This window comes from Scardinius erythrophthalmus (genome assembly GCF_964197995.2).
Source record: "Scardinius erythrophthalmus genome assembly, chromosome: 5".
NCBI classification, from domain to species: domain Eukaryota; kingdom Metazoa; phylum Chordata; class Actinopteri; order Cypriniformes; family Leuciscidae; genus Scardinius; species Scardinius erythrophthalmus.
Window position 1 is genome coordinate 9,324,090 of NC_138225.1, and position 17,986 is coordinate 9,342,075.

Consider the following 17,986-nt stretch of genomic DNA (forward strand, 5'->3'; position numbering starts at 1 on the left):
AACATTGTTTTAAAAAGTTTACAATTTTTAAACTTTTAATAGTAGTAGTTTTATTTTATTATATCATATTAATAGAAAAAGGAGTTTCGAAAAGTGCAGATTTTTTTAATGTACTATGCTATGGGAAAACAAAAAAAGCCCAATAAATGCACAAAAGAGCAGATTTTGCTCATGCTCAGATTTCTTCATTTAGATGTTCTGTTGTCTCCTCTTTTATCTCATCAGCTTTGCCACCATCATGCGGGAGACCTTAAGAGACCTGGCGCCCAACTGTGAGGTCACTCTCGTCCAATCAGAAGATGGCAGCGGAAAAGGTGCCGCCCTCATCACGGCTGTGGCTTGTCGATTAAGAGATGCGGGAAAGTAGTGAATGAACGGAATAATATAAAGGGGAAAAGATAATGAGGAAAAAATTAAAATTATGTACTGAGCTTCCAGATTTTTTAAAAATATTATTTTCTGTGCAACAATGTGACCTTACTGAAAAAACACTCCTGTCTGTACAAGAATGTATTTTATTTATTTTGTTTGTTTGTTTCGCTTTAGATCATTCATTGCAAGGGCTTTGTGGGGTTGTTTGTAGAAACTAGTCTAGATCCTCTTGCAGATATATATTATCATATTGTTACTGATTTGAAAAAAGCACAAAGAGATTTTATTCACCTTTTGACTTGTGAATGATGTAATTTATGTTTGTACCTAAGAGTCCATGCATGTGATTAAAGGAATAATTGTAAGTGAAGTAGGTGAGTAAACAGAATTGTTATTTTTGGGTGAACTGTTCCTTTAAATACATTTATTGATGATTCTCAAGTGAGGATGCTCTTTAGTTTAATCTTAATTTGTGTCATGCTGCTCTTCCTGTTACTAAAGCACAGTCCCACTGCTACTAGACTGAGATGAAGCTAATCTCATTAGTTTTCTGAACAGGTCCAGTGCTGGTTTGAGGAAAGCTGTCAGGTGAGGTGCTTTTTAAGAGCTAACTTGATGTTGTGAGCTGAAAATTGACTTTAAGTGCTATACTGTAAATTTATGTGCAGTGACCAAACTTTATTTGGTCTTTTATAATATCCAAGCGTACTAAAAAGTGCATGCAATCAGAAACATACAAATGGAATAATACAACCGTGCTCTTTTTTTTTTTTTTTTTTTTTTTTTTTTTATGCATTTTACTGTAAATTGCATTGGCACTTTTTGGGTTGGGAATGACAGGTGAAATGATCATTTTTAGTAGATGTCAAAAGAGACACACACTGTGAAAATGAATGCATCAAATTGTGTCTTTTTGAAGCTCTGGTAGGATATTTATTATTGATGAATGTCGCCATTGCTGATCAGAGCTGTGCATCGCAGTTTATCATGTTGTGGATAATGTCAGGGTGTGAGGTGTAATTTTCCCAAAGCAGAAATTGAACGAGTGCCATTTTGTCAGACTGTCAGTAATGAACCTTCTGCAAACTTTTCGTCTTGTAATCAAATAAGATCAGGTTGGTCATTTTATTTTTATATGATTTCACTTATTTATCTCCTTGATTGAATTGCTTGTATGTTGGATTAATTTTACAGTGTAATTTCTGCAAATTCACACAAATTCTTTTGCACAAGAATGGTGCCAGACAATAAAGACTAACATCACCGGTTACCACCGATATAGTGCATTACCAATTGAATGAATTGAAGTGGCCTACTACAAAATGTTAGGTTATCTATTTTTCCTAAGTAATTGCAGTCTGCACACAAAGGCAGATCAGGAATATAAATATCCCTCAGAGAATATCACTTGATTATCCCTTTTTTTCTAGCTGAGCACTGAGGTTCTGGGTAATATATTCAATTCAATTCAATTCAATTCAAAAGAGGAGGAAGGGAAGGGGTGGGTGGGGTCGAGTTAGAGGTTGGGGGGTCGGGGGGAAGAGGGATGGATGGATGGATGGATGGATGAGTTGGAAGGGGAAGGGTGGGTGGGGTCGAGAGCTAGAGGAGGAAGGGTAGGGGTGGGTGGGGTTTGAAAAAAAACTGAGACGAACGGTGTGGTGAAGGTGGGTTCAGTGTATATATACAGATGGGGAGAGAGAGCTGATTAGTTGAAGTGTGGTCCTGCTCCCGAACTTCAATTAACTTGTTAACTACATTAAAAATTGTATATACAATAGAATAAACTTTCAACTTCCTTGTAAGGTGGCAAAACATGTTGCTTATGTTTAAAAATGGAACATATACCTCGTGCTTACACATGGTTCAATCCACTATCCCTCTGTGTATACATTAATGGTACATTTGCATCAGTTGAAACACATTCCTTTCCTTGTAAAGAACATACCAACTGTACACATCTGAACTATCATCATCATTGGAACATATCTGCTCAGTGAACGTTGCATTGCACACATATACCTCTGAGCAAAATATACAACTCTCCCAGCTCCCGGCTCAGCACACATGTACAGCATACTCTGACTCATAAAATACATTATGAAATTATTATGAAAATGAATAAAGAAAAATAATACAAAAAAATAACTTTTTTTTCAGTCTTCAAATGCATTCGAAATCACATAAAATGTAGTGTAAATAGCAGACCTAAATTTAAATTTAACATACTGTAGGGTTAGAGTTTGGTTTAGGGTTAGTTGCATGTAATTATGCATAATAATTACTACAATAAGTACATGTAGCATATGACAAGGACACAGTAAAATGTTACCAAGTGTTTCCCTTGAACGACATGAGTAATTACGGTAATAAAAAAAAATATATATATATTTTGTTTTAAAACCTAACCCTATAGCCATCCATGTGCTTCTGGCAACTTGACAAAAAAACAAATATCAGCATCTTGAATGCTTTGATGGTAGCATCTTAAAAATACACATTTATATCCAGATGGTGAAATATTCATAAATCTTTTCTCATTGCGTTAAGAACTTTGCATGCATATTCTCAAAAGACTGTCACTCACTTAGATTGATTCGTATGAATTTATGAATAACATATTTTCTGTTCAGTGTACCGGTCCATTCTGTGCCTGTGAGCAGTCTACTTATTCTAGTAAGGCTTCAGGGACAATAACTCATGAATTTTAAGGTCAAATCAGGTCTGATATGCTACAGCTTTAAAATGTTCTTTGTGGCACCTGCACCTAAACACTGCCTTTTGCAGGGGGATTTTCGCATATTCAGTGTGTCCATGCTAAAGGCCATTTCAGGAATGCAATGGACAAGCAAAGGAGGAATGACCTTTAACACCTGCTGAATATCTCTGTAAGCGTTGTATTTTGGTTTTAAGTAAAGCCCCCTGCAACCAACCCCACATATATGCAAAATACTCACATTCATAGTGTTGTTGTTTTGTAATAATTTTTTAAAAAAGTTTATTAATAATTCATAATTGAGTTTCTTCATTACCAGGGCTTTTTTTAAATAAAAAGTTACCAGTCAAAAGTTTTGGATCAGTAAGACTTTTTATGTTATACAACAACAACAACAATAATAATAATATCATAATAATAATAATATTGTGAAATATTATGACAATTTAATTTATTTTTTTATTTCAGGATTCTTTGATGAATAGAAAGTTCAAAAGAACAGCATTTATTTGAAATAGAATCTTTCGTAACATTATGTGTTATTTAAACTTTTTATGTCTTTATGTCTTAAATTGTGTCTTTACTTCAATTGAATTCATCCTTGATGAATAAAAGTATTGATTTATTTTATTTCTTTCCCCCCAAAAATAAAATAAAAATTCTTACTGACCCCAAACTTTTGAATGGTAGTGTTTAATGTTACAAAAGCTGCCTATTTCAAATAAATGCTGTTCTTTTGAACTTTCTATTCATCAAAGAGTTCTGAAATAAAAATTTAAACAACTGTTTTCAACATTGATAATAATGAGAAATGTTTCTTGAGCATCAAGTCATCATATTAGAATGATTTCGGAAGAATCATGTGACACCGAAGACTGGAGTAATGATGCTGAAAATTCAGCTTTGATCACAGGAATAAATTACACTTTACTATATATTCACATAGAAAACAGCTGTTTTAAATAGTGATAATATTTCACAATATGTGAAAATATACAGCTGCATTGAAAAGCACAAGCACACTGTTGAAGCTATTGACACTTTCAACATGAACCTATACAATGACAGCAGCTGAGTCATCTTTTATTTATTTAGTCACAACTGATCTTAAAAAAATAACCATATCATAATGTACAAATAAAGAAACCCAAGGCAAAAAGTTGCTATTTACATCTCTTTTGAACTTGAAATACTTTTGGGCAGACTACCATTCAACAGTTTGGAGAAGATAATGAGTCAAATTAAAAGTAACTTTCAAAATAACTGTCGGAATTGATTTTTCCTGCAGCCAGCTTTGATTTGTGTGCTTTGACTATGTCCAAAATAAATAACATGTTGTCGCTGAGTTGTTAAAAGAAGGATTTCTTACATTTAAAAGGAATGTCAGGTGTCTGCTTTTGAAATGTCTGAATGAAATGTTTCTCATCTAGCTGCATCAAATGTTGCAATACTTTTATTTTACAGTCTCTGTGCTGTACAAGTGATAGAGGATTATCTGCAAGCTTTTATAATGTACTTTTTTTTAATTGACTGCATAACCAAAAGTCAGGCATGTAAAAGTACAAACTATAAATGAGTCTTCCGGTGTAACCAAGTGAAGTCCTGATATCCAACAGTTATTTGACGCAAGAAGGAATAGAACAGAATCTGCGGGAGTTGCTTTGAGCTCTTCCCTCTTAAATCACAAATCCAATTAATGCCATATTTAACTTGTGTGTTAACATTCTGCTAGTGTTTTTAACTTTGTTACCTAATCACTGTATCACTTCACTTCGCTACCTTAGGGGTCAATTTGACAATTTTTTTTCATGATTTTTTTTTTTTTTTTGCACTGAGGTGCAAATAACTACAAGTGTAAATAGTATGTAATATTATTTATACTGCACAGTCAAAATAATCTGTCAAAGGATGTTTTTGGTTGTTAGTTTTTTTTTTATCTCAATAACTAGACTGTTGCAGCATTGAAAAGATGTTTGAAATCCCCAATTTACACTCAAGGGCTTGAGAACCAGACAGACAGTAACAAAAGGGCAGAAGTACAGATAACAATAATTTCCTTTGGATGATTCAGAAGAGGAGTCTTCAATTTCAAGTAAACTTTGAGTCTTGAATTTTTTTTATATTTTTTTATTTTTTTTCATGCATTTCATATTTTAGTGTAAGGTTACAAAAGTTGCAGCCAAATTTGTACAGCCTTTCCAAAACACATCTATGTTTCAAAATTTGCATTCACATCCATGACCCTAAATGGGAAATATTGACAAAGTTGTAATATATATATTATAAATATAACATTATTGTCAACAGAACTCAATAAAATAATGTTTTCAACTTAAACAGGTTCCCTGAATTACTTATCCAGTTAGTGTGTTTTCTGTAGCTGATTCAGTTCTGTATTCATGAGCTCACTGTGCACTCCAAGGCCCTTTGTGTCATGTATTTGATGAAGGATTTTTATAAATCACACTAAACACAAAAGGGCCACAATGGAGAATAAATCTGGCTGAACCGTTGCGGATGCGTCATGCTAAATTGAGGATCTCCCCTGAGACAGAACCTTGGATTTCCTTGACTGCTCTGAGACAATCCATTAAAATATCTGTTTGTTGAACTCCAGTGAGACTTTTAAACGCCTTGCTTGATTTCAAGCAATTGTGATGCTGCATTGTGCATTCATGACTGCTAAACCCTCAGATCAAGAATAAATATTCCTCAGTATGTATTCAGTGTAAATACAGACACTTCCGAGCAGTAGGCCTACATCTTGTTACAGTAGGTGTGTGTCAATCAGCTCCCTATATCCGGATATCATGTACACAAATTTGGGCACTGGTAAGGACTCTGGTTTACCTCACATTGGGACTTTGATAACTCGACATTTTTGACATTGAGCAAGTTTACCATACTGCATTTGTTTGCTACTTTTGGGTTTGGGTGTCTTATAAAACATTTACCTGACTGTATTGCAAGTTATTTTTTTCGGACAGCAGGGCGAAAAGACTCAAACAAAGAAAAAACATTGGAGACCACTTACAAAAAGGTTAGGTTAGTAAGGTATAAATCATATAAGCAATAATCCAAAATATTAGGTCACAAGTAAAAATGCTTATGTTTTGCATTTTTCTAATTGCATTTTTTTTATTTTTTTTTATTACAAGTTTCTCTAACAACCATTCAAAAGATTGGAGTCAGTGAGATTTTTTTAAAGAAATTAGACATTTATAACGTTACAAAAGATTTATATTTCAAATAAATGCAATCCTTTCAAAGAATCCTGAAAAATGCATCATGGTTTCACAAAATAATAATAAAAATAATATTAATCAGCACAACTTTTTTCAACATGTTTCTTGAGCAGCAAATCAGCATAGAATGATTTCTGAAGGATCATGTGACACTGAAGACTGGGGCAATGATGCTGAAAATTCAGCTTACCAACACAAGAATAAATTCCATTCTAAAATACAGTAGTCAATATTTGAAGTGGATCAAAAAAGTTAATCAAAGATGTCCTAAGACAAGAACATGAGTAGGCTATGTAGCATAGGAATAGGCAAGCTTTGGGACATACTAATTTGTCATAATTGCATCTTTAACAGACAGCTCTGTCACTTATGCTCCATTCATACCCTGTTGTAATTACTGTAGGCTCGAGATAACAACAACACATTACGTTTTGCTCGGCGTCCTATGCGTTTCTATGGAGATACTATCAAATGTGCAGCGTTCAGATGGTACAGTGGTGACGGGGTACAAGTAGGAGCTCTCAGAAATGCCCCATCTTACAAGTTGTAATTACGAGCTCTACAATAACTATTTACAAGTTGAAATCTCAAAATTACGGTAATTTTCAACATGGTGTGAATGCACATTCAGTTGTGCATCCTGTCACCGTTTAAACTGCCCTTTCAATCATCTTGTCAGTTAAAATCCTCCACATTCAGTGCAATTTAATTTCATACCGTTTTGGAGAGAAATGTAGTAGGCTATCTGCCAGTCGTAGGTCTTTCATGCAGTGACTTTCCTCGTGTGTTTGCAATTTGAATAATGATGCCTTTAAAAGTAAATGACCAAACTTATCTTTAAAAAAGTTCACAATGGTTAGATATACTGATTATGAATCACTCAAAACCCCTTTATCTAAACCTCTCTACATAACCGTCAGACTCACACATGCACGGATCTGCACTTCACCGGAAAAGACCATCTTTGGAATACTCATTTTGACATAGCCTATGATTTGGGGACACTCATTCTAATTTCGAATATATTTAGAAGGGATAGTATATAAAATTGGGATGCAGCAGTTAACTCAAGGAAGCACGCTGATATCTATGCTGATGAGATATTCTGTACAAATTTTCACCAATTATTTCATCATCATGTGTCAGTGTCTCTAACAGTGACAGTCCCAGAATCCTCCCAAACCAGAGATTTGTTTGTTGTACACTCATCATTCTGATTCTCCCTCCTGAGATAGAGTTGCACAAACCAGTTTTTAGATACCTTTAGTTTATAAAATTTTATGAAGTCAATGAAATTCAGTGCAAGAGGAGCTTTCTTGTTGATGCCAGATGTGCAGGTTTGAATGTTATCTTTCAAAAGTTTCTCTCTGTCACACACACACACATAGGAGGAAGGACACCTGCTCAAATCTGGCCAGGGCTGCTGTCCGCTGGAAGGTTAAGAACATAGACTCCAGGAGGTAAGGTAGAATAATGACATCTGGGACTGGAGCATAATGAGGGGACATTTCAATCCTTTTCAGTCCGGGGGCCGGATCCAGTGGAAGTCTGAAGCATGCTGATTATTTCACTGAATATTGAGCAGAAGCTCCGACCCAGAGCACAGGATTAGAAGTAGGGTTTCATCCCAATGCAACGAGAACACTCTCTGGCATAGAATGACTGCATTTAATTGAACCATATAATTCCAGATAGTTTAGGAGAAGCAACATCATTCAAGGCACAGATCGTGATGAAAACAAAGCTGCTCCTTTGTTTAAATGTGATGCAGCGTACAAACAGGCTTTTCGCCTTCAGAATGGGCCAGTTAGTCATATTGTCCTCGATGTTCATTTCTGAGTTTCGATTTCCAGAATGTGCCATAATTTGCATCTATTGAGGATCTCTTAAATGAAGGGACTTCATTTTAGTTGTCACACAATAAGATGGCAGATGGCAGCTTTTGAAGTACTTTGCACAGATTATCAGAAGCAGAATGTCTCAGAGTATTTCAGAGTTCATTGCAGTCTTGTCACCTAGAACAAAAACATCACTTACTGTCACCTAGTTTGCTTAGAGCTCTCAGAGCTGTGGAATGCTGGTTTTCTCATTTTTGATGCACGGTTTAAAAATGTCAGATTTATGTCAACACAAACAGAAGTTGATTTGTACCTTGTTTTTCTTTGTTTGCAGGATAATTTAAGTGTTTGCTATGGTTGTGTTGGATATCAGATGCTTAATATATCCAAAGTTCGTTGGAGTTGCAGAAACTTGATGGCATGTCTGATGGCACAGAACAAATACCAGTCCTTTGCTCTCTTTTATTTTAAGTTCAGGATGATTAAGTCTTGGGTAATTCACATGACATGAAGTTCATGGATTCACATGGAGCAGATTTACACGATTTAAATGGACAGGTGTTAACAGATGGACAGGATGAACAGGATGTACAAGATGGTCTTAAGTCACTACAAACAATACAATAAAGGAAATTAAACTCATATAATTCATCAAAAAACATATCAACAACACATAGGCCTATATATATATATATAATTTCATCATATATATACTCAATCCAAAAAATTCAAATAAACAAATTCAAACAATACAATTGGCAAACAAACTTACTTAATGCATCCTAAGGAAAGGACTCAAAGGACATGGTTGGGTGTCCATTCAAACACCCACACCTCACCAATGCAAAAGAAACAAAGGAACTGCTTATAGACCTTGGCCACAGTTTGCGGTATATGTAGTACAAATATATGGGGAAAAAATGTCAAATTAAAGAAAAGGGCCAAATTCACAACAGGTTTTTCTAGATGGTTGCAAAAGGAATAACTAGTCTCTATTATATTCAGGGCTCATGCCACTCCTTCAATGTACAGCAAGTCTACATTGTAGAGGTGAGATTTTAAATCAGTATAATCGCTTGCCAACAATAAATCATACATCTGGTGCTTCAAAGAAGTAATGGCACACCTCTCCTCAACAAGCTGCGTGGTTTGAGGTATCACTCACCAAAGTTAAATGCTTTGTGTTTTAGAAGATTATTCAAATCCCTAATCTTAAGTATGAACAAGAGTAACATTGAGGCATTGCATTAGCTCTTTCTTTAAATAAACTTCAAAGAAAAAAGTTTTATTAGCAAATAAACAGGTAATTGTGAAATGTAGTTTGTCATTTCAAGGGTGTCCACCATTGTTGTATGGGCCAGTGTGTTTTATTGTGCGTGACAGATAATTTATCAAGTAAGCTAAAGGCTCAGGGACAAATGAGGAAGAGGGACATGTCTCAGATGTTTTTCTACATTTTATGTTTATGTTTAATGCTTTGCTAACACATGCCCAACAGGAGACATTGGCAAACGTTCTGGCAAGGTTATGAACAAATGTTCTTCCGGTAACATTAATAAAATGTTTGTTCATAGCAGGGTTGGGTATCATTTGAATTTAGGATTCCGATTCTGTTTATTGTTTCTGATTCTTATTGATTTCCAGTTTTGATTTCAACAAGGTAAAATCAAACATTTAGATATCAAACATATTTATTCTGTTTATTTTATTCAAAACATTTCTTTGTTAGCTGAATACCAGAAATAAAAAATCAGCAGCCTAAAGAACACTTACACAAGGAATTTTTGCCTATATGGTTTTAACAAAAAATATCACCGCAAAAACAAATATAAATATCAAACATTATTAAAGACAAGTAAACAGTCAAAATAAGAACAAATAAGCAAATTAGCAATAGCACAATTACTACAACTGAAAGATACAAATGAAAGAAACTATGTTTTACAATGAAACAAACAGTGTTTTAGGTTTTTTTCAGGTATTTGGGTACAGAAATTTTAAAGTGGTGGTATAATGCCCTTTTCACAAGATGTAAAATAAATCTCTGTTGTCCCCAGAGTGTGTATGTGAAGACTTAGCTCAAAATACCCCACAGATATTTTTATATATAGCACGTTAAAGGACAAGTTCGGTATTTTACACTTAAAGCCCTGTTTACAGATCGTTTCTGATGAAATAGAACGGTTAAGATTAAAATTTGGACTCATGCTGCTGTCCCGAGAATTTTAGGTTTATTTCGCTTTCCCCAAAACCTCTAGAATGGGTGTATAGGTGCACTGGAACAATCCTTCATAAAACGCATTAAACTTTCGTTTACAAAGACCTGAAACTCACCGAGTGGTCAGGGGTGTTCACTGATATGCTCACACAAAAATCGCTGCAAAAGATGCTTCCAACAGGTTTTATCGTAGTTTTTGTCCAACTCCATTGACTTGTATTGAATGTGCTGTGTGAGGTACGGTATTACATAGATATCATATATAAACGCTAGATGTCTTATGGCGCAGTCACTTCCGGCATCACCGTTCGGCCATCTTGTCACAGGCAGGCTTAATGTAAAGTGAATGATCAGCACGCACACAAATCCTCTTATCTCGCTGAAATCTGGACGGATTTACAAACGGTTTGGTTTCTTACAAACGTTATTAACGTGGCTATAATTCCGAATGCTTGAACATGTATGTTATAATTATTCATATGTATGCGGTGTATGTATGCAGTGTCATAGCTACATCTCTGACATTTATAACAAACCAAACCGTTTGAAAATCGGTAGAAAACTGAGCAAGTTATGGTTATTTAAAAGTACATGCACCATTAAAAGAGTGAGCGAGCTGCCTGTGGCATGATGGCCACCATGTGCTGACGTCGACCTCCATAGGCCAGCAGCGCGCACGAGACATCTAGCGTTTATATATGATATCTATGCGGTATTACTCCGCCGCTTCTTCTTCTTCTGCTTCTTCTGTGTATTCAATGAAATGCCAGCGGTTTGCTTGCAATTGGCAAAGGTGCATTATCGCCACCAACTGGGCTGGAGTGTCTATTATTCAAGCTCTCAACGGAAGAATCTACGGGTGTGAGACGTTTGGAAAAATAGATCCACAGTTTTACAACGAATGGTAAAACACCTGTTGGAAAGCATCTTTTGCAGCGATTTTTGTGTGAGCATATCAGTGAACATCCCTGACCACTCTGTGAGTTTCAGGTCTTTGTAAACGAAAGTTTAATGCGTTTTATGAAGTATTGTTCCAGTGCACCTATACACCCATTCTAGAGGTTTTGGGGAAAGCAAAAGAAACCTAAAATTCTCGGGACAGCAGCATGTGTCCAAATTTTAATCTTAACTGTTCTATTTCATCAGAAACGATCTGTAAACAGGGCTTTATGTGTAAAATACCGAACTTACCCTTTAAAGTTGTCCCTTTTTGAGGGTGAGCAAAAACGGCTCGTTTTGTGTGTCCCTTTAAATGCAAATGAGCTGCTGCTCCCGGCACAGAGGGTGGAGCTTCAAGAGCTCTTGTCATTAGCAGCTTCGATTACCTCACACAGACATGCACTGGAAATTTTAAAAAACGTTTAGCCTTTTATGTTCAAACTGGAGTCAGACAAAGATGGAGAGACTCAAGAAGAAGTGACAACATGTAGACAACATTTCTAAATGGTTAGTTGATGAATTTATGTAGCTTATGTGTATGGTTTAAAAATCACATTAAAAATGTGCGCACAGGAATCAATAAGCGGAATTCAAATGTTAATTTTATAACACGTAGCTGATTCCTGACCTCGATTTTCGATTCTCAACCTTAGTTCATGGTTATCTGATCTTTAATAACGTTTTAAAAATGTTAGCACAAAAACGGTATTTTTACATCATTCATGGAATTTCTTTCCCCGGAAACGATTTACTTGGACATTCATCTTTTTCACCCTGTGTGACGCGGCCCACTAGGGGGCCTCAGTGATCCTCCCAGGTGGCCGCGAGATAACTTAAAGGAGAACTCCGGTCAATTTTAACATTGAGCTTATTTTTTTGTACATTTGGAGTGCTGTCAATACAGAGAACAACGACAAAAATCGGTGATGCCTACACCGAGTTATTCTATTTTTAAAATGTGCACCCTGTTGACTTCAATGGGGCAAGTTTTAAACCTGCTTTTAGCCTCTTAACATCCTTGATGTGTCATTACAAGTGCACAGAAAATAGAGAGAAATGCACATAATGGATTACGTAATCAGAGAGTAGCCTTTTTCTTTCGTTTTGAATTATTTCGTTTAAACACTATTCAAGCTTTGTGTATTTGATGTATTTCTCATGTCATGTCTGTGTGAGGCATACACTGAGTTTCGTTAAGTTAGGATGAGATGCGCTCCAGTTCACGTGCAATGCAAGTGACCGCGCGGACGCCTCCATGATTATATTAACAGGCAATTTGTTGATGAATAAAATTGATTAAAATTAAGATACAGTTTATACAAAACGAAATTCACTTTAAAGAAAGGCTTTAAACAGTTGACATTTTCACAAATTCTAGTGTCCTTCCACACCTCCATCCCCAGTTTGTAAGGAAGAAACAAGCCCTTCCGTGTGCAAAACTCACACATACAGTAGTAGGCTACATAAGATTTGTGGAATTCTATGTATAATAATCATGGATGTAGCCTACTGTTTGAAGATTGACAGGGAGAGGACAAGCATACTATTAGGACTGTACTTACAGGTTACAAGCGTCACACTGTTTTTTTTTTTTTTTTTTCATTAAAAGGTTTGAGTACAATCGGTAAAAAATCCAAAGTTAGGAACAACACAGCACAACACAGCCAAAAGTGGGTATTGAGGATCAACTCCTGCATATTGTACATTTTAAACACAAGGGTTATTTCAAATAATATCTAAAGAGTACAGCACATTCACAGTTCATTTTCTGTGCGAGAATCACAGTTCATTTTCTTCCTCCAAGCAGAGAAATGTACACTGAACTTATAAAATAAACAACTTGACTACTACCATCCACAGAGTAAATGTAATCCCATGCTGTCTGGTTTAGATTTCGTTCGTGTGAACATCCATACGCAGCACAAAAGTCCGGCATCATCCATGAACTCGAAGTACAGGCGGAGATAGCAGCGTTACCTAGCTAATTCCTATGACAAGTCCCCTGTTCCAAGATGGCGGCGGTTTTGACGCATATTTAGAACCCCAAGGCGACATCTAGTGTATATATCTATGAGGTTTAGTTACCTATGATCACGCGCGTGAACTCGGCAATCGACTACTTTGGACTTCAACCGAAAACAGGATGTAAACACAGGTATTTGCGCTGGCTTAAATAACATCATTTTTATACATATCTTTCACATCTACTGCAGTCAGATTCACTCGTGTTCACTCTGAAGGAATCACTCACATTTTCTGTGCACTTGTAATGACACATCAAGGATGTTAAGAGGCTAAAAGCAGGTTTAAAACTTGCCCCATTGAAGTCAACAGGGTGCAAATTTTAAAAATAGAATAACTCGGTGTAGGCAACACCGATTTTTGTCGTTGTTGACAGCACTCCAAATGTACAAAAAAAAATGAGCTCAATGTTAAAATTGACCGGAGTTCTCCTTTAAAATGAATTGAAATGCATTAATATAATTAATTAATTTTATTTTCAATATGTTAAATAAAAATAAATAAATAAAAGCACCACCTCTCTCGTACGTATTTTGTGATTGTTTCGGAGCAGCTCTACTCAACACGTTTCTCATCGCGTTGTGTGAAATAGCCATAGACTGTAAAAAATAGGAAATAGCCTACAGACTGAACTGCGGCTCAACCATAGACTGTAAGGGCTCAACAACAGACAAAACACCCAACCGCTTCATGAGGAATTAATATATCTCCCAGTTAGATAAAGAAAACCAGTGTCCCTGATAAAGTTTTAATGGATGACGATTGTAATGATTAGGTGACATACACAGGAGGAGTCGTAGTTGTTCAAATGGATGTAGGCCTGTGGGTGTTTTATAACGGATGCTCGACGGAGCATGTTTTAGAGAAGTTTGTGAGGATCAGTGGTGTTTAGCATCAGACGCTCCATAGACACGATTGCTTGTTCTGACAGAGGAACTGTTCACTGATGATATCGACCCACCTTCAGATTGGTGAGTTTCCACACATTCAAAAAGTTTTTATGTTTTATGTTTATTTTTCATTTGTATTTTGGTGTTTAATAATTCTGTATCCGTTGCCTATTGATACTTTGCAGTCACGTGATATCTGGCGGCCAACAAACGCGGTTAGTGCATCCAATCGCACAACAACTAGCCTTTGTCGTGTACACCCCAAAACACCAACTTTTGTATATTAAAACTGGCAACGTCCTGGCAAGATCCTTGATTAGTTTACTGGTTTTCGTTGCTAGAGAATGACTTCTTGCCCAATATCAATAGTAGCCTTGTATAGTAGCCTAGTATAGCTATATTCAGTCCTTTGGCATCTCCCTGTGGTTTTGTTTGGTATGTCAGGTTGATTTGTGCTTAATTGTTGAATATCCTAACTGTAGAACTGAATAAAGAATGTCTACAAAGTATGTTTGCAAAATTGATTCGGAGAGGAGGGGTGCATTGGAGTAAAAAAGGTTGAGAACCACTGATCTAACATTTTTTTAAACTTTACTACTACTTAAAGCAACTACTTGTTTCAAAACGTTAAACATCCCCAAAAAAAAAAAATGCCCATAATGTTTGTAAAATGATAATATCATTCACGTTTTTGCTAACCTTTGCATAAACAAGATTTTTTTTAAAACATTTAAAAAACTGGACGATTTGAAAGTTTTGTGAACATTCAGAAATAATGTTTCCATAACGTAATGGGAACATTATCAAAACGTTCTAAGAACATATTGTATCAGCTGGGTGGCAGCATATCCTGATTTCTGGCATCAGTTTGCACATTGCATGTTTTCATTTGTCAAATAATACTGATTTAAATGAAAGCAATACATGAGAAACAAGCATGCTTCATTCAAGCATGAGAATAGTATGTAATCACAGTGAAGAATGTTCATCAGACAGTCCTATTCTCACAATCAGTTATCTGGCCGTTGCCATGACGTCTACAATCTACTAATTATCCAATGTACTGCACACTGACAGCTCTTGTGTCATCTAACTAATGAATCACGTTGCTGAGGGCACTGGGTAAACAAGCCTTAAGCGCCATGTTTGTCCTCATCCCAGTGTGCAATAATCGCATAGTCTTCCATGAAAATCTTGTCTGAAAACAAGATGCCTTGTGCTCTCTTTATGGTGTTAAACATTTAGTTTAAGATGCTTAGGGTTCCAAACAGAATATTGGCAACACATAAAAATTCCATAGCAACCCCTCTACAGGTGTGTTACCCTGCTAACAAAAATATGTTCTTAGAACGTTTTGCTTACATTCTCATGAAGTTGAAAACAAGAGGTAAGTTGGGGGTTGAATGCATCAACAAATGCTGGGCAAATGCATTCACAATCTTGCATCTATGTTATTGAACTTAAATACATAAAGTAATACATCCTTTCCATTCAACTTTTGGCCCGCAACAATAGAATAATGCAACAATTAACACTTTTTACATGTCACAGTTTCTTTTCATTGGTTAAAAAAAAAAAAAAAAAAAAAATCAGTCGCCATAAAAACCCCCACTATTTCAGTAAAAAATAATTTCAGTCCTCCAGATGTTCTTTTGTATACTTTCCTTATGTGGGCTTCAAGGTCACTTGCACCTTTATGACACGTAGTCTGTGTGCCAGCTTTGCAGGTCACATGCATTCTGCTTCACACGGATCCCGACCGAGACAAAAACACAGGAATTTTCTCTGTAAATCATCTGTGAATTTACATTTGGGCTTTTTTTAACGCTGTTCAGGGGCCTATACCGTGAAGCCGGTTTAGGTGGCTAGCCAGGTTTTAGGGATTTAGGGATCCCAACCCTGGGATTTAGACACTATGAAAGTGGTTTGGCTTTTAGCAGTGTTCATCACCATAGTAACTTATGCTCCACAGCTAACCTGGTCCGGTGCAGGTTATATTCCAGGTAAGAGGTTCCAAACCAAACTTGGACCAATCAGTTGTGAGCAAAGGATAAAGTCACTCCACCTGTTTCTACTCCAAATTAAAGGCGACTACGTAGTAAATGATTTTTAAAGACAAAATCATCTGGCTGTTAGTAATGCTTATTTAGAATAATAATTTTGTATGATTTAGATATTATTTATGTAAATATTATAACCCTAATCGATCACACGTACAATTTTAGTTCATCAATTATTATTACGCAGAGTTAAAATGAATAAATATATAAAAGAAATATAAATACGCTTCAGAATCAAAAGATAAAGCTATAAAATGACTGCATGTGAGCTTAAATGTTCAATTCTCTCTATACCTTCATCAAATGTATAAACTAACTTTTACTTGCACTGAGATACAGTGGCGAGACACTTTCTTTTAGTTGTCCTCTTTTATAGACAGCTATTTTCTTCTTGCTGTGTAAATTTGTTTAAATTCTTAATATTTTAATACTTTTATTTAATAAGTGAATTGTGCTGCTTCTCTCGCAAGAAATGAATTGCAGTTTCACTCTTTCTCAGCATGTGATTGGCTGTTTGCTTCTGATGTCACACCTAAACTCCTAAACTCAGGATCAAAACCTGAGTTGACAGAGAAAGTTGATGATCAGCATCATGGTACCAACAAAGCCTGGTTGGACTGGTTTGGTTTTGTCAACTCGAGTCGAAACTATTAATCCTGCAACTCTAAGTTTGTTCAACTACCATCATGGTTCAGGCCCCAGGAGCCATGTGCCACTGTTGACAAGCAAGCGCTGCTGAGGGTAATGATTGAGATGCAGTTTGATCAATGTTTGCATTACGTACATGACCGACCAATGGTGCCGTGCGAGAAGGCGGGACCTAAAGGAATGCAATAACGCACATCAACCCGATCACTTGTTTATCGTTCATGTAAACAGTACATTCAGATTCATCAATCTGAATGAATTCAGTCCGATTAAAACAAAAGGTGTGCATGCAAACATAATGAATGGTCCTCCCGAACTTTGTTATATAACATCATTTGAAATCACAAAATTTCGGTTATTATTATTATAATTAATATAATATAATTAATCAATTATATAATTATTGATCATTTTAATAAATAATTAATATAATATCATTATTTTTTATATATTTTTTTACATAATTATAATTATTATTAATTGCTCTCTTCATTTGTAAGTTGCTTTGGATAAAAGCATCGGCTAAAATGTAAATGTAATTACGACATGGCGTGAACAGTTTAAATGTTAAGGCTTTTTTTTTTTTACTTTCAGGCAAGGCATTGCAAAGCCAATACTCAAGAGTCTGTCCTGACAAACATTCCTTTTTTGTAGTTTTAATAAAACGGAAGCTTTTTTCTTTTTGTTATAAAGGTTTACAATATCTATAGTTTTGTTTGCATCATTGAATCTTATTTGCTGAAATAAAATGCCATATGAGTGTTTGTTTACCACTCTCAGGGCTGATAAGAGATTATTTTATTGGAATCATGAGCTTATTTGATCACAAAACCCTGGAGACCCAGTTATTTATGTTCTCATTTATATTCTTTGTCTGTAGAAAATGTGAGAAATTGCAGTGAAGCTTCAAACTTCCTATTGAAGAATGAATTTGAGAGCAATCTTTCCAAAAATATGCTAACCAGCCACATTGTCAGTGATTAAAAATCGTTTTACTTCAGTTATTTTTCAGCAAGACAGTGACATCACACGTAAAAT

At 35.6% G+C, this 17,986-nt stretch overlaps 1 protein-coding gene across 2 annotated transcripts in view; it reads left to right on the forward strand.

The window, feature by feature from the left end:
• hk2 (hexokinase 2) overlaps nucleotides 1-1,649 on the forward strand; it is a 60,878-nt gene extending 59,229 nt beyond the window's left edge. For both annotated transcript variants that reach the window (XM_081366331.1, XM_081366332.1), the window contains exon 18: nucleotides 226-1,649. In XM_081366331.1, the coding sequence (XP_081222457.1) occupies nucleotides 226-367 (142 nt within the window). In that variant the 3' untranslated portion in view covers nucleotides 368-1,649. The remainder of the gene's footprint in view (nucleotides 1-225) is intronic.
• The last annotated feature ends 16,337 nt before the right edge of the window (nucleotides 1,650-17,986 follow it).